The sequence below is a fragment of the Chaetodon trifascialis genome, chromosome 4 (genome assembly GCF_039877785.1).
Source record: "Chaetodon trifascialis isolate fChaTrf1 chromosome 4, fChaTrf1.hap1, whole genome shotgun sequence".
NCBI classification, from domain to species: domain Eukaryota; kingdom Metazoa; phylum Chordata; class Actinopteri; order Chaetodontiformes; family Chaetodontidae; genus Chaetodon; species Chaetodon trifascialis.
In genome coordinates, this window is record NC_092059.1 from 11,168,959 (window position 1) to 11,191,442 (window position 22,484).

The 22,484-nt window shown below is 42.2% G+C and overlaps 2 protein-coding genes across 2 annotated transcripts; one reads left to right on the plus strand and one right to left on the minus strand.

Annotated features, from left to right (window-relative positions):
* The first annotated feature begins 39 nt into the window (after positions 1–39).
* Positions 40–7,424, plus strand: dnttip2 (deoxynucleotidyltransferase, terminal, interacting protein 2). The gene is made up of 7 exons (XM_070961389.1): positions 40–141; positions 778–2,894; positions 5,326–5,464; positions 5,685–5,780; positions 5,969–6,133; positions 6,229–6,338; positions 7,018–7,424. Exons 1-7 carry the CDS (start codon positions 67–69, stop codon positions 7,112–7,114), a joined length of 2,799 nt encoding a protein of 932 aa, XP_070817490.1. The 5' UTR covers positions 40–66; the 3' UTR covers positions 7,115–7,424.
* Positions 7,425–7,459: 35 nt separating this feature from the next.
* spata6 (spermatogenesis associated 6) lies at positions 7,460–22,450 on the minus strand. Its single transcript, XM_070961392.1, has 11 exons — positions 22,260–22,450; positions 21,198–21,335; positions 20,640–20,688; positions 20,469–20,510; positions 20,204–20,328; positions 18,216–18,296; positions 14,889–15,254; positions 13,498–13,600; positions 12,688–12,728; positions 12,008–12,171; positions 7,460–9,291 (listed from the first exon to the last, which is right to left on the minus strand). Exons 1-11 carry the CDS (start codon positions 22,341–22,343, stop codon positions 9,180–9,182), a joined length of 1,305 nt encoding a protein of 434 aa, XP_070817493.1. The 5' UTR covers positions 22,344–22,450; the 3' UTR covers positions 7,460–9,179.
* Positions 22,451–22,484: the final 34 nt, after the last annotated feature.

Sequence of the window (22,484 nt, forward strand, 5' to 3'; positions counted from 1 at the left end):
TTTCCGTCTATCGATTCGTCGAGTCTAGCCTTCACACCGGAAGCGAGAGAGAAGCCAGCGTGCAAGATGGTGGCTACTAGGAGAGGAGTACGCGTGTACTCCCCAAGTAAAACAAACCCGGACCAGTCCTCAGATGTTCAGGTACGTATGAAACAGAGACGTTATTTAAACTCGACCATGTTCACAGATCATGGAAAGGTTTTGTCCGAGGTGAAAGAAGCCCGTCACGTGTCAATTAGCCAGCGATGCGTCAGCAGCTGCTCAAACTTCACGTGGATACCGTCGGTGGACTCATGGTTTGTAAACGTTTCGGTGTTGTGGACAAGTGGCTCTACGGGAAAACAGAAAACACTGAGTAGAAAAGATGACGAACACTTTACGGCAGTAGTTTGTATTTACTAAGCTTGAATTTTAAAGACGCCACGCATGCTCTCATGTTTGGACCACTGTTACGACTTTTTACCCAGCACAAATCCCAAATTCATTCAAACACTAAATTGTATAGAATGCAGCAGCTAAACTCTTAACAGCGAGAGGACATTTTACTTTCAATGCCCTAACATTGGCTGCCAGAGTGGTCTAAAATTTATTGTAAAATCCTTCTCATGTGTCCTGAGTGTCTTGAGTAGAAGTAAAGGGGCTGGGTCTGAGGGCCACAGACATGCTGGGAAGTGAGAAAGACTTGAAAGACGGAGGAACACATCATTGGTTTTGCTCATTTGGTTGGGGCTAGCTGTAGAACCAGCTGTTATTAACTGTATTATTTCTGTCACACAGGCCACCCCTTCTACAGGTCGAAGAACCAGGAGCACTGTGAAACAAGCAGAGAGCCCTACCCATCATGTCCTGGTGGAGACCAGCAGTCAGCTTGATAAAACTGAGGGTGGATCTCAGACATCCCCACCTTCCTCCTTTATGAAAAGATGTACCAGAGCGTCCAGACTCCACAGTCCAGAGAAGCAATGCACACCTGTGGGCTCCAGCCACGAAGCGGACATATCAGACGCAGAGTCCTGTTGTTCTGTGGTGTCCAACAGCATACCGCCAATGACAGGCACCAGGAGGAGGAGGAGACAGCCCTGCACAGCAAGTAAGGAAGATGAGGAGATATCTGAGGTGGAGTCGTGCTCTTCTGCAGTATCTGCGTCCAAAGCTGGCCGAAGTAGCCGCCGGAGCACGAGGAGGAAGACGGCTCCTGAAATCTCTGACCCAGCTTGTGTCGAGGCGGAAGACGTCGAGGCAGAAGACGTCGAGGCCGACCTGGTGCTGGAGGCCAAGTCCTGCAGCTCAGTGGTGTCCGAATCCCAGAGAGTCACCAGAAGTCAGAGGAAAAGTGCTCGCACCAGATCATCTGCCAAACCACAAACTGAGGACTCAGAGCTCTCAGACGCTGACAGCTGCATGTCCAGCATCTCAGGAGCTGCAGTTTCAAAGTCCACCACCCGCAGAGGAATGAGATCCAGAAGGCAAACAGGTCCCATCCCCATCCACCTCGACGAAGCCTCAGAAAGCTCTCTCTCCCCCGCGCCAACAACTCGAAGGAGCCGGGCAGCAAGAGGAAAGGCAGCAGCTGATGTAGATGTCAGTGAGCCGCAGTCTTGTGACTCTGAAGGGTTTGAGTCCGGGCCCACTTACAGTATGATGACTCGTAGGCGGGGAAGGACACAATCCACAGGTCCCAAAGCCGTGGACTCGGACTCTGAGCTGACCGACGTGCATTCCCCGATGGGCAGCCCGTGCTCGACCCGCAGCAGAGGGACTCCCTGCAGCAGCCGCACAGGGTCAGGGAACAGCAACCGAGGCGCTCCGGCCTCGAGGCGCTCACTCAAGGATCTTAGAGTCGTTGTAGAAAAGGCCGTGGAGGCGGCTGAGGAGGACACTTCATTAAATGATTCTAGGTTAGAAAGTACAGTGATCGCCGAGGACGCTGACTGCACACTGCTGGAGGAAGACAAGAACCAAACACTGGAAGAAAAAGAGAGCAAAAGCACGAGCAGTGCTGGTGTCGCATCAAACGAGGTAGATGTAATAAGGGTGGAAAAGGGTGTAATTGTCATTTCAGAAGAAGACTCCTGTGTGTCTGGTTGTGCTGATGAGGCACAGGTTAGTGAACCTGCAGTGACTGTCAGACACCAGCAGGAGGAGCCGTGTGATGAAAATAAGGACGGGGGCTCCACAGAGATGGAAATGATGCAGGAAACAGCCTTCTCATCAGAGCCGTTAAAGCCTTACCAGTCAGTTCCAGTAAAATTATGTGAGAGGACTAATGAAATCACAGAGGAGGCTGAAGAGAAGCACGAAGCCATGGAAGTAGCTCATGTGGACGCCCACTCATCACAGGGAGATGAGGATACTGCTGTGGAAACCCGGCCTAGCAAGGAGGAGAAAATGGAAGTCAGTACATTGAATGGAGATGCTCAGCAGGTGGCTGACTCCAGTGAGGTCCAAGGTGAGTCCATACAGGTAACGTCCAGCCAGCAGCACACTATCACAGTGGATTCTGCCATTCAGCAGCAGCCCAAAGACATCATTGTTCAGAAAACAAAGATAATTAGCCTGCTGGAGAGCAGCGAGGATGAGGATGAAGATGAAGAAGAGGAGGAGGAGGAGAAGAGGGAAGTTTCTGAAGAGGAAGATTTGGGCCACATGGCAGAAGAGAGAGGAGGACCCTCCAGTAAATCTGCAGCAGCAGGTTCATCAGTTGATGGACTGTTTATGATCGACACACGACCTGGAGAGGAAGTGGACGAAGACTACTACAGGAGGCCAACACAGGAGGAGAAGGCCACAGAGGAGGAGCAGGAGGACCAAGAGGAGGAGTTTGTGGATGAGGAGGGGGATGATGATGATGACGAAGATGCAAATATCCTCTTTTCCAGTAGAAATCCTCACTTGTAAGTATGATCAGTGGCAGCCTCCGATTGGTTCGTTTTGTCAGGGAAACACATGTGAATCAAAACAATCGTAAATATTTAGTTTGATTTTTTTAAAAGATAACACTTTCACAATATTTTCTTAATGTCAGCAAATCCCATTTAAGGAATAGTTTGACAATCAGAGAAATGCACTTTTTCGCTTCATTGCAGAGAGTGAGATGAGAAGATTAATCACAGTCTCGTGTTTGTGTGCTACACATGAAGCCACAGGCAGCAGCTGAGCACCTTAGCTTAGCTTTAGAGCAGAAACAGGCGGAAACGGCTAGCCTGGCTCTGCCCAGACGTCGCATCATCCACCTACCAGCACCTCTAAGCTCAGTAACGTCATATCACAGGGACTTCCTGGCTGTCCACCTGTTGCCTGGCAACTATGATGATGATGATGAAATGTTTTCAGCTGCAGCTCTGCACTAAATGTTATTTGATAGCAGTAAATTGTGCATTTGTTGGGTTTCAGATGTGGATTCATACACATTTTTCTAAGTGCTCTAGTTTTCAGACTTTTTCACATTCTCCATATTTTATTTCAAACTCATTTTAAAATGAATTCAGTTCATTTTTTCTTTATACTACACAATGACAAAGCAGAAAAACTGTCTTTGGTCTGAAATATCTTGAACTGCAACGACTGTCAACCATTAATTGACAACTATTGTGATGATCGATTAATCGGCTTGATCACTTTTTACGAAAAAAGTCAAACTTTTCTAAGTTCCAGCTTCTTAAATGTGAGTATTTTCTGGGTCTTTTCTCTTCTAGGAATGCAAATTGAATATCTTTGGTCTGTGAGTGTCATCTTAGGTTTTGGGAAACACTGATCAACATTTTATAGACTGAACAACTAATTGATTAATCAAGAAAATAATTGACAATGATCATTACTTGCAGCCCTAGAAATGTCCCATTTACAGAAGTATTCAGAGTCTTCACTTACTGCTTGGTTAAAGCATCTTTGGCGGCAGTGACAGCCTCGAGTCTTCTTGGAAATGATCCTACAAGCTTGGCACACCTTTGTTTTGGAGGATCCTTCTGTTATTCTTGGCAGAATCATTGGAGTTCAGTCAGGTGGGATGACGAGCACCATTTTCAGATCTCTGCAGAGATGCTGTTTCGCGTTCAAAGTTTTCATGCAGCCACTCTTGTGTTTTCACACACTTTGGTTGGTTGTCGTCTTACTGAAATGTAAACCTCAGCCTGAGATCATGAGCTGTCTGGAAAAAGTTTTCCGCTCAGGATTGTTCTGTATTTTTCAGCATTGTCTTCCTCTCGATCCTGACTGGGCCAGTCCCCGTCACAGAAAAACCGTCCCCGCAGCACGATGCTGCCATCACCCTGTTTGACTGTAGAGATGGCATTAATGAGGGGATGCTCAGTACCTACATAGTTCAACCTTCATTTCATCAGATCGGATGATTTTGCTTCTCATGCTCTGAGTTGTAAAGGTGTCTTTTGGCAAACTCCCCATTGCTGGTCAATGGCCTGATTGGTGAGTGCTGCACTGATGGTTAGCCTGTAAATCCTGTCCTGTAAAAGGTTCCTGGATCTCCTCAGAGGAACTCTGGATCTCATTCATCGTGACCACTGGCTTCTTGGTTACCTGTCTGACTGAGGCCCTTTGTCTTTGTTAGATCCAGGAAGACTGTTAATGTCTTCTTCTACTGTTTCTATTTGATAACGATGGAGGCTAATCTGTGCCTTGACACAATCCTGTCACACAGGTGGACGGACATTTCTCTTGATCTCACGGCTTGCTTGTCACTGTATAAAGCCAGAGTGTGTGCTTTCCTATTCATTATCTCCAATGAGTTGTTACACAGTCAAGTTGTAGAAGCATCTCAAGGACCATAAACGAGTAGGATACACCAGAGCTCAGTTGGTAGTGTCAAAAGGATTTGAATACTTACATAAATGGGATATTTCATTCTCTCCAAAAGCCATTTTACCTTGTCATTGAGCAGTATTGTGTGTAGATTGATGAGGAGAAACATGAATCCAGTCCAATTTAATGTGAGTCTGACCGGGCCTGAACTGTCTGTCTGCATGCACCGTATGTGGGATTGATTAAAAAAAATACACTACAGCGTCCATGTTGATCTTAATGAAGGAACATTTCAGCCACAGTGTGTTTCTAATAGTAACTTTATGGAGGAATCAGATAAATCAAACTTTGGCTGCTCAGATAATACTTGTTAGAAGGATCAATTCATTGTTGGCTCTGGTATTTGTTTAAAATAAAGAAGATTAATAAAATGAGACTTAAAGAGCTGAGCACATATACAGTAGAGCCACACTCATTACTGTTATTATTATATATTATCATTGTGCAGAGGTGAGAAATGAGACATGACGACTCTTCCTGAGGAATTTTCTCTTTGCCAATTTGTTTCAGGAAAGAGATGTCCAGCCGTATTGACCCTGGCATCAGAGTGAAGGAGCTCGGGGGTTTATACATCAATTTTGATGGCAGCAAATCAAAACTCGTCTCCAGTTCGCTGCAAAAACTAAAGGAAAAGAAGATCCAAGATGAGGTAAATACATGATTGATTTTCCCCTTTGAAAGCGATCTGTGGTGCAGAAAGAATAATGAACTTTAGAGCAATGCAAGGACAAGTAAATCCAATAACACATGAGATGGTGTTATTTATGGTTTCTCTCTGATGCTTTGGCCTTTTTAACTCTGAGTAGTGAGGTGTCGATGGAGTTTGGTGCTTTGCAGTGTTGCAGTTTTTGTTTTGTTGTTCTCCTCAGGTGATGAAGAAGAGTGTAATTGGACCAGACTTTGAAAAGAAGGACGCAGTGCCTCCATACAGTGAATCCAAACAAGCCGTGAAGTTGAAACACAGAGTAAGTTTTCCAAAGTAATGCTTTGGTTTAAGTTCCATCACTTGGATCATGAAACATTTGTTGAATCACTTATAACATGTACTGCCCCAAATCATAAGGACATGTAAATACTGTAGTTTTTACTCAAATTCTGTGCTTCATAGGCGTCGACGATGCTTTGTAAAATTTGAAATCACTGTTTTTCACAGGTGGAGAGGGAGAAATCCACAGGAGATGCTTGGTTTAATATGAAAGCCCCTGAGATCTCCCAGGAGCTGAAAGGAGACCTCCAAGTCCTGAAGATGAGGGGCTCGATGGATCCCAAGAGGTTCTACAAGAAGAACGACAGAGATGGCTTTCCCAAATACTTTCAGGTCAGTAAAAACACGAGGCACCAACAAACAAGTGTTCAAGTACATTTCCTTAAGAAACCCACTATGTGAGTGTGACTCCTGTGTGTGTGATACAGATGGGTACAGTGGTGGACAACCCAGCCGACTTCTATCATTCACGCATTCCCAAGAAGGACAGGAAGAGAACCATGGTGGAGGAGCTGCTGGCTGATGCTGAGTTCAGGCAGTAAGTTCAAACGAGAACGCTTATTGTGCCCCGCGTCCACTAAAGAAAATCCACTCCCACAGACGGCTTACGAACAGCTGCTGATTTTATACTTACGGGATGGATTTAGCACTTTGATTGCGTAAAACCAGTGGAGTGGAGAAAAGAGCATCATGCATCTGGTCCACATGAACACTTTGGTAATTGGCTTCAGCAGTAAAAGGCGATCACATTGATCTCTGGAAGATTCCTTGAATATTATTCATAACTGAAATCACTGAGCCGTCAGATCCTGTGACACTGGTGATTAAACTATGAAAGAGACTGATAGTTTGACCAAAGATTGACCGTGTACAGACAGATCTAGACTGGACACCAGTGTCTGCTGTCACATTTGTGGCCCTATCTATAGTGCTTAGATAACAGCTATGAAAACACAGAATGAAACATGGTAAACCTTTGCTGTGACAGTACAGATGAATAGTAGCTTTTGCTAACCCTGCATCGTGTTGTGTTCGATGGTTAAATGAACATGAAACACGCTCTGGTTCTGTACACAGGGTGTTTCATTTCATTTCAGAGAAAGGACAGAGTAAACCTTTGCATAATGAGTCACACTTTTCCAAAATCCAAGAGCATCAAGTTTGAAAAACGAAAAAAATGCAGACTTTTAAAATATACTTCCCGCTTCTCTTACCAGCAACAACAAAAAGAAGTACCAGCAAATCGTGGCAGAGAAAGCAGCACAAAGAGCCGGCAAGAGGAACAACAAGAAGAAGAAATTCCATAAGAAGTAAATGTGAAGATTGGCAGTGGCTTTTCATAGAGACTGATATCAACTCCACCTGAGCAGCACACATCATATGGTGGGTGTAAGTAAATCCTGCTCGGATTGAGTTTACGTGTCTTCACACAAAGAAACGAGGAAGATGATACAAGTCAAGTTGATTCAGTAATCAAGTCATTACTTTGTACAGTTCAACAACTGAAACATTTATTTTTAATCAAATGGATCTGTATTTTCCAAACATTTTGCTGCACAGTAATCACAGTCATTCTAAGAATACATGCATGATGTGAACATTAAAATACTGTCTTTTGACTGGCACCAGTGTTTGTAAAGGTTCTCTTACACTCACATTCTGGAAACATGGCTTGTCGTGCAGAAGAAATCACCATAATTACTGTCATTTGTGACAAAAACAGAAACGTTTTTATAGCATGTCGCATACAGTCAAGTGTTGAGGTTACATACATATATTTACATGTAGCTCACCCATTGTTTTTGGTTATTCTGAAAAAAGACCTTTTGGTAAAGAAGAGCGCAAACCCAACCGAAAGAAAAACACTCAAATTTTCAGCCACATCAATGTTTGATGGTACCTCTGATATTAACATTAAAAGGTAAACTAGACATGATTTGCAATGTAATACTGTCATTTCAAATAGAAAAGATTTTTCGTTTTTCAAACCGGAAAAAGCAAACTGGACCTGTGCAAGTTAATTATGTCATGTTTTCAGAACATTCAAAGCAAAGATCAAATGCACTTGCCAGTAATCAAGCCGTTGAAAGCAGATGCAGTGAGCAAGGTTATTAAAACTATTACCTGCTGTGAAGAAGGGTGCGTGTAGTGCGGGGAATTCAATCCCCAGACATATTCAAGATTGACTGAAAAACAGATTTACAGACTGTGAGAAGTTGATGTATACGCCTGTCGGGGAGATTTTGACTTTCTGTGAGGAACCAACCACTGTAGCTTTTAAGTGAGCATGACAATTTGACATTTTCCCTCTGGCTCTGAGCAGAGACGGACACATGGTCAATATGAGTCAAAGAGAGGATTTAGTTTTCCCATCAATTAGATCCTGGCAGCACATTTAGTTAGTGTTCGACTGCATCGAAGAAAACCAGAAACTGTGATTATTCTGTGAAATAGAATACATTTTCTAACATTCAGAGTCAATTCATCTGTAAGAACAGCTGTGAAGAGTGCGCGACACAGCTGCATTTTCATTAGCACTGATAAAAGGTGTCATTCAGCTCTGACGGCTGAGTGAAGTCCCATAGATGAAGTGTTCATTACACAGAGAACATAACCTCTGATGAGCGCATACAAACACTGAATACTCTTTCAATGTTCAAGACATTTCAGTGCAGCACTCTGGATCTGAATGACCGTCCTAATTTATGTTAAGGCTACATTTCTTTGTGTCTCCTGCGCTTTCATTCAGGATTACTTTTGTTCCTCCTCTCTCTTAAATCTCTTGTAGCTGCTGGCTCCCAACGGTGGCTCTTGGCTACCTTCTTGTGTCTCTTTTGTGTTGCGAGAGATGAGCCCTTAACAGCTGCAGCTTACATCCACCGTGTCTCCTTCCCATACACACACAAAATGTTGCCTCTCTATACCCGAGCCAATTTCACACACGGCTTTAGAGAATTTAGACGACGTCTCTGTTTGGTTTCACCATCGGGGCATTTAAAAAAAAACAAAAAAACAGCCCAGCTGATGGGTGGGAGGGAAGCGGTGCTGTGATGCTTCTGATCATAACCCCTGCAAATTTCCTGCCTTTTCAAAGAGCAACGGCGGCTCAGCAGGTGTTTGGAATGGTTTGAAATTTAAATGAACATCACAAGAAGATAAATGAAGATACATGTGTGGTGGTTTGGTTCACTGAATGATAAAATCCTGAGGTTAAGAAGGAACCTCAGTGTGTGCATCCACTCCTACAGACCTGCAGCAGGTCAACATCTGCTTTCAACTCACAATTGAAAGGTTGCATAATAAGAGTGACTGGGTTTACAGGGAAGAGTTTTATATAGTAACCTCAGTGGTTTTGTCACCTTGTTGGCAGATCAGGGAGTTAAAGGTCAAAGGTCACTTGGGCCCCAGTGGTTTTGTGTGTCCGCAGAATCCTCTGGACTCGGCTGTGGATCTGTTCCCAGTAGGATGGACTGGGCTGGCTGGTCTGCAGCCTGAGGAAAACAAACACAGAGACGCAGCACTTCAGATCTTTAGCTGAGTTTGTATCAAGTTGGGCTGATGTAAAGCTTTGTATCGACAGGAAAAAATAGTGATAATATCGGGGATGTATCTAAAAAAAATAGCGATTAATCCCGCAATTCAAGACATGCAAGGCATCAAAAGACAAGTCTAAGAGGTTGCAAAACAAATAATAGGACAAGTAAAGTAAAGTAAAGTGTGTGTGTGTGTGTGTGTGTGTGTGTGTGTGTGTGTGTGTGTGTGTGTGTGTGTGTGTGTGTGTGTGTGTGTGTGTGTACATCTGCTACACAATGTTGTGGTTATTTTTTTTAAAACTCGCCGAATCGGCACACTGGAGAAGCTGGAATGTTTGCCATTTCTGCTTGAAATATGACATCAATAATTAATTGATTATCGAAGTCACTTCAATCATATAATTACATTGTCTTTTTTCAAGGTGTTCTGGCAGGTACACCGTTTGGCCACTAGTCTGTGCTGTAACATAACATAAGAAGTGAGAGTTGAAGCAAAGCTGAAACTACCAGTCCCCTGACTTGACACACTTTAGGTGTACTCTGTCCAACAACAGACTTTTAAAATACTCTGAAATAAATGACAGTGTTTTCTCCTTCTAAACATTCATTTTGGTTCCTCTACATTCACGCTTTTGTGCAAAAACAAAACAAAAAGCAATTTCACAATTGACAGAGCCAACCATGCAATTGAGCTGGAGGCATCAATGCGTTTCATCAATACAATATAAACGCGTCTGCAAGTTAGTAGCCACAGGCAGTTATGAAATAAAAGCTCGCACTGACAGACAGATGGAAGTGAACAGTAATAAATTCCAGTATTGCCTCTCATCCACGTCTATTTGTTGGGAGCGGAGGGGTGATGACTGTCTGACTGACTGGCTGACGTCTTGGCCTGGCCAGCAGTGAGGGAATGGAAGCTTTTCATCTGTAATCAGATAAACTTGCTACCTGCTTCAAAAAAGTCATCAAGGACAAATCGTCCAGAGACATGAATAGACTGAGACTTCGGGGCTTAGGGAGCAAACCTCGCCGCTGGCATCTGTCATTTTCTTTATAGATCAAAGATTGGTGGTAAGACGTGCCCCTCTCCCTGTCGGAGGGAATCTACAAAGGCCCGCTCTAATCTCCCACCCTGCAACTCCTGTCGCGTTTTCAATTGAGAGAAAAGTATCATTCATTTCCTACAATTTACTTTGCAGTTTAAGATTGTTTATTGATTTTAATGTTTGCTTATGGACTGAGCTGAACAGAAGGGGAAAGGAGAGCCCAAACAAACAAACAAACAAAACAGAACATCGGTCCCATCGGTGTGTTTAACTCACAGCTGCCATGATCGATGACAAGGTCTCTCTGAATGTATTAAAGCGTGCATCGGGTCAAATGCATCAGACTCGAGCTGAAACACAAATCAATACCATTTTCCTCTTTGTTTTCCCTTCTCTCAGCCTCCTCTCTCCGTAATGAACGAACATGACAAGACATCAGCTTCTGTAATTTAAGAGGTGGAGGGAAATTCATCCTGTCTGTCGAATGTGATCAAAATTAAAGACTGGATGTGTATGAGTTCCCGCACATATACGCACACACACAAAGCAGCTGCAGCATATGACCATCTCATGGGATTGTCATATATTTGCCGTATACTGTAATTGGAAACTCATACAGGTGCCTCTTTTGCTTTTAAGATCTTTTGAGCAAACACTAATTATTTACACAGATGGATCAGGATAAATTCAGGGCAAACACCTGAAAAAAAAAGAGGATTAGTTTTATCCTACATTGACGTGAGCGTGAAGAAAATCAGCTGCTTTTGTGGCCAGAAAACAGAGCGATCCTGAGAGAGTCTTCCTAACGTAGGTCCGACGATACACCACAACACAAAGTTATAAACACGCATACTAATTACCAACATCAACAGCAGGGTTGAATTGTCTACATACTGGGTTCATACAGGTTTTTAAGAGTAAAATTCAAAGACTTATAGACTCTACTTATCATCACATCTAAACTGTTACTATAAATGCAATTCCAAAAAAAGTTCACACAATTCCTTCATACCCACAGCAATCAACGTATATTACCACTTTGTTTATTTAACCAGCTGATGTAGAGAACCTTTGATTGTATGTTTTGATGATGATTATTTAATGCTTGCTAATTTCCTGAGTGAGGGATCAATGCAGGACTTATCTCGCTATATATTCTCATTAGCCAGCCAGCTGTCATTTAAATGACTTGTTGCTAAAGTGATGACAGAATCCACCTGTTCTCTACAGCTGATGAACAGGTACAATAGTTATCTCGCTAACTTCAATGCGCATGCACGGACGTCAAAGGTAAGAGGACGCGTACACATTCTGAGACCAGATGGTTGCCCTTATGACGCCACGCGGAATGGAAAAAACGCTCTTTTCATTTCATCACCTGTGTCAGCCAATCAAGCTCCAGTGTGACACAACAAGAAATACGATGACAGGATTGTTTCATATAAAATATTAAAAGACTTTTGGTTTACACGAGTGATTGTGTTGATGAAACACCAGATTATGTTGCAAATCAGGTTTCAAGGAGAATATTCTAATTCAAACACAGTCCTAACCTTAAAAACATTACGGTTAAAACGAAGCCTTTTCCAGACTAACAAAGCTTTGTACAGATCCCGTAGAGATCTTACCTTTCTCTGAGGGAATGGTTGAGGATTAGAGGACTTTCCTCTAAGTTTGACACGGTCAGGGCGGACTGAGCCAACGCAGCACCTCTCACCGGGCTTTTAGTCTGGGCTTCACGTGTTGACCGTGTCCCTGGAGACGACTGGACCCTCACCGAACCTGACTTCACCTGGAAGAGGTCGCCAGGCAACAGGGTTTGACTTATGTGACCGTTTAAGCAGTGAATACACATATAGTTGGCTGGATGTATGTGTACATACAGTGACACTGTCATCACCACAAAGCAACTTACAACCCTGATTCCATCAGCATCATGGATTTTTGTACTGCTTATTCTGAATTTGATGCATCAACAAGTTTCAAACAAGTTGGGACAGGAGGAACTGAAGACTGAGAAAGATGTGGAATGCTCCACACAGATGATCGCATCATGATTGGCTATGAAAGGAGCATCATTGATGGAATTAGGTTCACCACTTTGTGAACACATGATTGGATAAAGGACATTAATACATGGGCTCAGGGACACTTTGTTAAACTGTTGTTACAGTTTGTTTGCAAATCATTTTGTTTTTATTTATGCTTTACACAGCGTCCCAATTTTTTTTAAATGAAGTTGTACACAATATCTGAACACTAAACTTCATGCTTGTTTGCTGGTTTGAAATGTTATAATGAGACTTACTCTGGCTGTTCTTGGTCTGTAACTCCCCATGAGAGAAGAATCTACAATGACGAAGACAAGCGTTTGATGAAAACAGACATCTCAACTTTTGATTACAGAACATTTACATTACTTCCTTTAAAGGTCCAATATTGTTGAAAGTGAGACTTCCATATCTTTTTTTGATCATAAAGCAGGTTTACGTCCTATAAAAAATACTATTTAAGTATTAAAACACTTAATCCCCTGAGAAATGCACACAGCCCGTAATCAGAAACTGAGCCTTTAACCAGGCAGTCAGGTCTTCTGTGAGAGTTTAGACAGAGGGAGAATAGAGGTGCTGCATCAATGTGCAGTATAAGAAAAATGTTCTTTTCAACATTAAAGCATGTAAACATTTTCTAGTAGACGCCCAAAACAAAGATATGAACCTGAAAATGAGTATAATATGGGACCGTTAAGTAAGAAAAAAGTGTATTCCTTAATCATAAGTGAGACTCACCCTACAGAGGCAGCTGTATAGAACCACATGTATCTAGATTTAGTTATATTTATATATATATTTAACTCAAACAAATCAGTCATTATTGATCTCCTCAGTTTGCTTCACAACACAAAAATATAAATGCAGTCCATTACTCATTTTGAAAGATGTCACTATGTTATCATGAAGATGTAAACAAAGGCATCAAACCAGAAAAGAAACACATTTTCACAACACTACAAATCTTAATGTACTAGACCAACTGCAAACAGTTATCTGTGCAGCATGTATAGCCTCAGGTGTGTAACAGTACATGTATTAGTCTTTGCATGAGTGTGGTGTTCTACCTGTGTGATCAGCTTTGACGCTGACAGAGTGTCGGTGCATGCTACCACTGTGTGGAGAGGAGGAAGGAGTTTCCATCCCAGAGACGCTGCTGCAAACGGAGACCTGGCAGAAAACATGACCGAAAAATAATCATCCATCAAAACTTAACACTGTCATAGTTTGAATTATTTCATCGACAAGAGAAACACATGAACTGTGAGGTTGTTTTGGCTCTCAGCAGGGACGGTTTTCTTCCTTCATTTAGACACCATCCTGATGCTGATACATTAATCAATGACACAGTCAGCCAACTTCAAATAACAAATGCCACAACAGAAATGGACAAATGCATTCTCTGCAGAACACATTGATCACATTCAGTCTTTTCTCTAATCTGTGCAAAGTAAAGGAAACGCTGCCAAAAAAGTTTGTCTGACTGCTACTCCGCGAGTCTGTCATTTCGATGCCCAATCATTTCACCAACAACACGTCACAGTAAGTCAGAAAGAAAACAAAGAACATAGGTCGTGTTTTCTGTAGGAATGTGCATCCTTCTTCACAAACAAACAGGGAGTCGAGGCTCTCAAACATGCACTGATAAAGCATTCACCATGGGGCTAGGCTACTTCATTAGGTATCTATTTGTTAATTGCAGCTTGACTCTCAATTACTAAGGTTAATTGTCGACAGAAGATTCCCCCAGGAGCGCCGAGCAGGAAAAACATGCTCCTCTCTTTAATAAAACGCCTGTTGTATTCTAGTAAATTCCATTCAGGTGTGTGACAAAAACAAACAACTGTGGACCCAATCATTTATATTAATAACAGCACGCTAGTGGATTTTGATATTCATACCTCAGGATTAGATTTGATGTAAATGAAGAAGCAGGAATACAATGGGGAGCAGAGGGAGGGGCACAGAGCTGGAGGCTGTGTTGTTCTTGTCCATCAACTCTTTATTCCCCAAGGCTGTGTGATCATAAAATCTCTCCCTTTTATATGCAAATCTCTCATAGTAGTGATACGGTCATAATTAAAGCTGTGTTAATAAATAACTGTGTACCAGCCTAAATCCAGGACGTGCTATTAAAGCACACTCAAGCCCCTCAGTGAGGATAATAGGCCATATTACACGCACACAGTGAAACATTTTCATGACGTCAAAATCCATTAACGGCTCAGGTAAAAAGATTAACACTGCTCTCTTTTTATGCCCTCCTCTTAATCTGCCCGCTAGATTATGTTAAATTTTGGGTAGCTCCCACTGAGGTTTGAACTACATCAATTCAGGATCCCATTAATTTTATAACCCCTGTCCACTGAACATGTGTATTATTGGTATTAAACAAACCATCATATCAGATTTTTGTCAACTGCCTTCAGTTTGGAGGAATATATCTGATGTTACCAACCACGAAGGGCGGCTGGCTCTCAGTCTCCTTCCTGAAGTGGTGAGGCCCCAGCTGGAGATGGCTAAGCCTCTGCCGGGCGTCCTCTGAAAGCTGGCACATCTTGCGGTGGGTGTAAGGCGACAAGGCTCGTGTCCTTGAGGAAACAGTGGGCTGCTGGTAGCCAGAGTCGACAGAAACTCTGGGAGAAGCGCGCTTTCCTTTCTTCTTCTTCTTCTGGGGAACCCGGCCAGATGGCGATGAAGAAGGGAACGGTCTAGATGTTGAGGACTGTGCAGAGTTTGTAATTCTTGCCTCAACGTTTAGCTTTTTTGCTGAGCTCTGTCTGGGTGGGGTTAAAGATGGCCTCACTGGAGAAAGACAGCAAGCCTGGGGGTGCAGGGACAGAATGAGAGAGAGAGTGAGAAAAATGTTGATATGTTGTTCTGACATGTCAAGCTACCCTCACAGGTCTCAATTTTGAGGTGACACATAGCATTTGTCTCAGCAGTTTAGATTTCTCTGCAGACCACAACGTTGCTCCTTTACACAAGCGTCAGCCATTTTAGCCATTAAGGCAGCTGCTCTCACTCTCGACACAGACTTGCTCTCCCTGGACAAAACCATTAAACCATTAGCTAAATCATTCAGCTTAAGTGTTACAACAACAACGGCTCTCACAGTCAGCACTGCCATGGAGACAACCTCTGCAGAATTACTTCAATAACTCTAATGGCCACTAACATCATTCTCCGATGCAATATCCCACTTCCTGCGGGTAATGCCAACCGGGGATAAATACGTTAAGATAAAATGTTAATTGCATTTGATGGCCATCTCCAGTCTAATATGATAAAAAGGCATTACCTGGCTGTAAAACAAAGATAATCTAAATGCTAATAAGGGAAATCACACAACATGAAAACTATTTTTAAGAGAAACTAAATGATGAATAAATCCTCATTGAGGTTGCCATTTGAGATTGGTCTGATCTAATGCTATTAAGCAAAGCATGCTCTCCTCCCCACATCTACCACCATGCCTGACTTCTTTCAGCTCTTCTGTCTGTTCCTCACTGGGCAGCCAGTTTTAATGGCACCAACTGAGTGGTGAAGGCTTGTCTGATACGATGTGCTGCTATTTCCATTGTTGGGATTTTGTGGTAAAGAAGCTTGGGATGTGAACAAATAATAAGACTAAAAGTTTGAGGCCATGCGTGAGGCTGCATCACAGCGCTTTGAGCCAAATGCTCAATGCAGCATGCTAACACATCCAAGATATGCTCACAGTGGCAATGCTGACGTTAGCTAAACAGGTGTAGTCCTTACCATGATCACTAATTTAATTTTGTATTTTTGCATGATAACATTTGCCAACTGGCACTAAACATAAGTAAGTATAGACATTGAGTATCTAAAAAAAAAATCCACAAAATAACAAATGTCTACCTCATGGTGGAGCTAGAGGGAAAGTCGGAGGATCCTCAAAGTCATTGAAATACATCATCTGGGCACCATCAATGTCTGTATCACATATTGTACCAATCCATCCAGTAGCTGTTAAGATATTTGGAGTGGAAGGGTCAAAGGTTTGACCTGATGGAGGCGCTAAAGGAAAAGTCAGGGATTACCAAAGTCATTAAGACTCATCCTCTGGGGACCGCGAATGTCTGTACAAAGTTTCATGGTAATCTATCAACAAATGTTGAGATATTTCACTCTGGACTAAAGTGGTGGGCTGAGCAAGTGACCTACACTACCACCCCTTAATGACTTGGACTAAAAACAGTATCTAAGTGAAAATCATGTCAACTTATAAGAGATAAAAGCACCAAAGAAATCTGCAAAGAAAGAGTAAGACAGTACAAAATTCTGTGCATATCTTCATCACTACAGTTTTAGAGGTTTTGAGGAAGTTGCCATAACTCCAAATCTCTATTAAAACAGGACATGGTTTGTCAGCTGGGCGGGCAGGCAGTCAGGGAAATGCCGAAGCTGAGGAACCATTAGGACAGAGAAAATGAAGAAATTCTACTGTCTGACAGCCACAGCGGTGCTCTGATCCAGACATCCCCCCGAGGGACCGGGAGAACACTCTGACAATCTGCTTCGCTGTCAATGACATCCCATTTAAACAAATAGCTTAGCTTAGGTTACTGCACCTGGGAGATGCATGGCAGTGTTTTTGCCACAACATGCCAACCGCTGTGTGATGGATCATATGTTACAAACAGGACTGTTTGTGAAAGATTTTCATTCTAACTGCTTTTTCTTTAAGGAACAGTCTTTCTCAGTCTGGAACTGGAGCATTATTCTACCCTCCCAGTATCTCACACATGTATGAGTCACAAAAGGTTATCAAGGAGTAGATTAAGATTCAAACTAAGGATCATTTTCATTATCAATTAATCCACCAATTATCTTTTCAATTCATCATCTGAGAAGCTGAAACCAGACAATATTTGCTTGAAAAGAGAAACAAAATTATTAATTAATTTCTTTTTGCATCGATCGTCTCATTGATTAATCAGTGTACTCATTCAGCGCTATAATGAAAACTGCTACAGGGGATGGGAACATGTCAAAACCTGGCAGTGCCCATAAAAGGAAAGGAAGAGAGAATCAGAGTCTCCATAAAGTTAAGTGTGATTTTATGCAGCTGAGCACAAACACCCTTTAAAATCCACAAGGACACAGTGGCTGAGATGCAGGTGACCCTCATCTTGGGTCATTACTGTAAAAAAGAAAAGAGTAACTGACTGACTGACTGCGTTTGTGACAAAAATTGTGTAAACTCCCAGCTAGACTGAGATGTGAGAGAAGCCTCGCTATCTGCATCACAGATCTGCCTCCATGTAATTACATTCACAAGGAGAGAACAGATACCCTTGAAACACTGCCAGTATGGATAGATAGATAGATGCAGTAGCCATGGCAACAATAGAAGGTGGGTATGTATGGTGGAAACAGACAAATCTGATGGTGAGAGATACCACTCATTAGAGCTTTAGAGGTGGACTGTTCACTGTTTGAGCTTTGGTCAACACTTACGCTGAGTATGTCGCTGTGATGTGTTCAAATGCAGACATTTGGAACAATCACACAGGATGATGAACACACTGTTTACTTGACTTATGAGTAGCACTTGATGGATCTGAATGGTTTAAAAGCTGTTACAAAAGGCCATGAACAGATTACAAAAAGGTATTGATGAAGGGCAGACTCCTTCTAAGGTGTTCCAGACATTAACAAGCATAAAGCACATAAACCAAAAGCAAAAAGAAGGTAGAAATATGAAAAAGTGGACGTACGGTGTATGTGGTTATGCACAGACTTATAAGGAGACACTTACAGGTGAGGCAGGCCAGCTGTCTCTCCCATCACTCTCCTCGATGACTGATGTCGTGCCAAACTCCACTTTGGGGGAGATTCCCTAGAGGGAGAGGGACAATAGGAACAAACACAACACCTTTCACAGGGAGATGAAGACAAAAGGACAGATAACAGCACTGCTTGGAACACCAATTTACAACCACAAATCTTCAATCTATGCCTGGCTTGAGAAAAACAAATTGAAGAAAAGAAAAAGGCTCCAGTGATGTTTAAATAATATGGCATTTGGAGAGAGACATCTAAATTGCTATGTAGGCATCAAACACATAAAAGCAACGGTGAGGGGAATGGTGTTTAAAGACATTTCAATATGCCAGTTATTGCCTCAGAGGACAAGGGGAGGATAGAAAAGGAACCCACAGCCACGGAGAGATGAAGGGATGATATAAGAAGAGGAGGAGGGAAAAGCAAAATGACGAAAAGAGAGTATGTTCTTAGTTTTTTACATCTGTGGCGAAGGCAGTCGACAGCTCGATAGCAAAATGCTATCTTTTCTGAAGAAATTACTTTTTCTGAGACGAGACTGTGTTTTTGAATTGTTATCTTGGTAGTGTACCTGCCTGTCATGTGCGCAGACACATGAGCCACAGAGATTAGGAGGAGACTCACTTAGAGAAAGCACCAATCTTCTCCAGTCTATGAATGACACGTGTAATACCGGTGCCAATCCAGCCGGATCACATGACGAGCACAATGTGGGGTCGCTGTGACATGTGAACAATGTTTAAACGCATCAACTGACATCCTTCCTTTGATGAATTCAACAGTGTGCAGCAGCCCAGGTTACCTTTGCTAGCATGAAATACAACCCCGATTCCAGAAAAGCTGGGACGCTGTGTAAAACTTAAATAAAAACAGAATGCAGCCATGTGCAAACGAACTCTGTTTACTGACAACTGTTTTATGAAGTGAACTCATGTAATAACATCCTGAATGACTGAGCCTTTCCAGGATGCCCCTTTCATACCCAATCATGATACTATCACCTGTTACCAATGAGCCTGTTTACCTGTGGAATGATCCAAACAGGTGTTTTTGGAGCATTCCACAACTTTCTCAGTCTTAAGTTGATCCTGTCCCAACGTACTGCTGACATCAAATTCAGAATAAGCATACATTTGCAAAAAGCAATGAAACTGAAGAGGTGAAACATTAGACTGTCTTTGTACTGTTTTCAATTGTATAAATGTCAAACAGGATTAGCAAATGACCACATTCTGTTTTGTTTATGTTTTGTTCAGAGTCTCAACTTTTTTGGTATCAGGGTTGAACATGAGTTACGTGTTTATCATTCACATATCACACTGAACCTAATAAAAGCAAAATTTTGGATTTGAGAGATAAGAGTAAAAATCCTTCACTTCAATAGTTAGTCATCCAGTTTCTTACAACTTGAAAATAAGAGTGGATGACTGCAGTACAGAGGCGAGCACACTTCTGGTTTCTGTGTGAATGTAAAAAATATAATCTGTCATTACGAATAATATGTTAGCTGAAGCAGTATAATTAAGGATAGAGCAGTTTTGGCCTATTGTTTGTATTCAATTTGAAACTTTGATGGGATGTTACAACACTTTTTTTGCATTTATCAGGGGTGTGAACAACAATAATAAATCTACCCTTGATTTTATTTATAATCACTTCCATGCGTCCTTATTGTCAACACACACAGCTGAATGTCTTGCAGCAGAATTTTGTTTGGCTATTCCTTCTCTGAGCATTCATGCAATCAATCACGTGAACACTTGAGAGCTGCTCTTAAAAGTTACTTTTCCACTTTGCTGTGAATTGGAGTAGGTCACTTGATAAATGTGTCTTTTTGCTCAGCAAAATGGCTAACTCTGGAGCATTCTGATGTGTGATTCTTAGACGTTTGATGAATACCAGCACAGGTGTAGGAAGGGGGATTAAGAAATAAAAATAAGAATAGATGGAAAAACAGCCTACAGGAAAGGTGGAGGATCTCTTCAACAGTATCTCTCTCTCTGCAGCTCCTTCTCTGGTGCTCAATCTGGGAACAGGGTACAGGAAATCTCTGCTGCTTTCCACCATCGTGGCGAGGATCTCACCCTCTTAAAATCATACACAGACAGGCAGTAAACATGAACACGCACAATCACACAATCCAAATTAGAGATCATGTTTTTGCAGTGCAATGACTAGATAAGAGTGGGGATTTAACATGCCCATATGGCATCATCAGAAAGCATACCTGGAGGCACCAACTGAATCAGCTCGAAAGATGTTGTGTCAGCTATGAGGAAGGAAAGCACAAATAGACTCTGAACTAATGATCAGTATCACAGCTAATAGCCTATAAGCTTGCATAGCAGAGGATTCGGGACTAAAAGATGAGGAAGCAAAATCCCAGACGGCCGTTTACCTTCAAGAAGGTCAGCTACATCAGCAGGGTCAACAACACCAGGGAAAGTCTGGTAAAACAGACAGAGTACAGACAAAGCAAATCAATACTTATAACAAGACGAGACAGACAGCCCAGTATCTAACGCTGCCATTCTCCCCAGGGAAAAGAAGGCCAGTTCTATCAGCAGTTGGGGGCAGCAATGTTCAGATTGGAGGGTTTCTTAGTTTAAATCATCAGACTTATAAAATAAGCCAGTAACAGCCAGTAGTGTATACAGTATGCAAGTCATAGGAATTCACAGACACAAATAAAGAGAAAGCAACAGCTGGGGTGGCGATCTCTTGACCTTAAGTCTTTTAGAGATAAAAGTACAATGGATAGGTATCTGCAGGAGCCAACATAAGCTCTGAGATGTGAGATGCACCCTTTATTGATATTAGAAAATATGCCACAAGTCCTCCCACCATCTCTCTCAGTACATCTGAAAAAAATACCAGACAGACAATTAATTCTACATCTTGTGCCTTAGCGATGGAGGCAGCTCTTCGTCCTGTAATGCACAGTTTATATTCTCACCTTGACAAATATCATTTTGTGGTGGAAGAGTAAAGGGAACACAGGTGGCACGCAGGGAGTCTTCCTGTACTGGCCCATGATACACACACTGAGGTAGATATGGTGCTTTTTAGACAGGAGCACTCCTGGACATGTGACCTGCACACAAACAGTGCAATTAGGTGACTACAGTGTCAGGTCAGGCACTGATGTTTCTGTATGAGTCCTTCACAGACATGTTTCCTTCTATATGATGAGAAAACAGCCTTTCCTTGACACCCCCCCCCCCCCAGCTATACAGGTGTACAGTCCTCTGAGGAACCATCCACATCAATAGGACCTTTTCATGCAAAATTACCTAAACTGAATTACTTTGATATACCAAGAGGAAATTAGATTAGCTTACAACTGATCCACAGACACTGCACATTAAAGTAAACACGTCGTTTAAAAATCAGTAAGCTCAAAGTGGCTGTAATTTAACTGTGCTTTTCAGACATTTTCGCCTTTTGGCTCAATATTAACAGCATATGTTCAGGCTAGTTAATGGCTGGAGAAAGAAAGCGAAAAAATCAATTGTTTGGGGAAAATTTGAAGTGAATCACTTGAATGTGTCCGTAAAATGCAGAAATAAAAATAGGAAGTTACCACAAACGATAAAAAAGTAGACTCCCCGTGTTTATAACCCCTTAATGATCGCCATGGGACAGCCTGGAACGTATTTAATTCGGCTAGCTAACACAGCTACGAATTTAGTCTAATGTCGGTTTATGTGGATTTTAGTGGAGCCAACTAGTAACACACGCGAGTTTTAACATCAGTTTGTGAGTTACAGCAAATTCGACAGTATTCCCAATGTTCAGGAGGATTTAGGATCCTCCTGAACATCCTCCTACATCATGTAAACGCATTCATCCCCAATACCGAATGCAACTCAAACGTTAAGATACAGCCGTTCGTTAGCATTAAGCTAACATTAGGGAAATGTTTGTCAGCTCGCTACCTAGCTTACGTTAACTACGCTAAGGTGACAGGTCCGTTTCTGAGATTTGTAGCATTGGAGCAGTATTATGACTCACTTACTTTCTGAACGTCCAAGTATACGGTACATTTTAAAGACTTTTGAATCATTTTAGAGGAGGAAAGCTGCTTCTTCGGCGATGCCATTCATCCAACTTTCAAAGTTCGTTGTCATAGCTGCCAAACAGCAACAGTCACAGAGCGGATGTTTAGTCATGTGACCAAGAACTGACAAATCACAAGCTCCCTCTGCACACACAAACATACTTTCAGCCCACAATCACTACA

Bases quoted from the DNA above. Each gene is read 5' to 3' on its own strand.
- spata6 (XM_070961392.1), bottom strand. From the start codon at position 22,343: ATGGCATCGCCGAAGAAGCAGCTTTCCTCCTCTAAAATGATTCAAAAG. The intron at 12,729-13,497 runs GTAGAACACCAC...TCGTCATTGTAG, and splicing joins CGTCAAAGCTGATCACACAG to ATTCTTCTCTCATGGGGAGT. The intron at 12,172-12,687 runs GTAAGTCTCATT...GACCTCTTCCAG, and splicing joins ACAGACCAAGAACAGCCAGA to GTGAAGTCAGGTTCGGTGAG.
- dnttip2 (XM_070961389.1), top strand. From the start codon at position 67: ATGGTGGCTACTAGGAGAGGAGTACGCGTGTACTCCCCAAGTAAAACA. The intron at 142-777 runs GTACGTATGAAA...TCTGTCACACAG, and splicing joins ACCAGTCCTCAGATGTTCAG to GCCACCCCTTCTACAGGTCG. The intron at 5,781-5,968 runs GTAAGTTTTCCA...TGTTTTTCACAG, and splicing joins CCGTGAAGTTGAAACACAGA to GTGGAGAGGGAGAAATCCAC.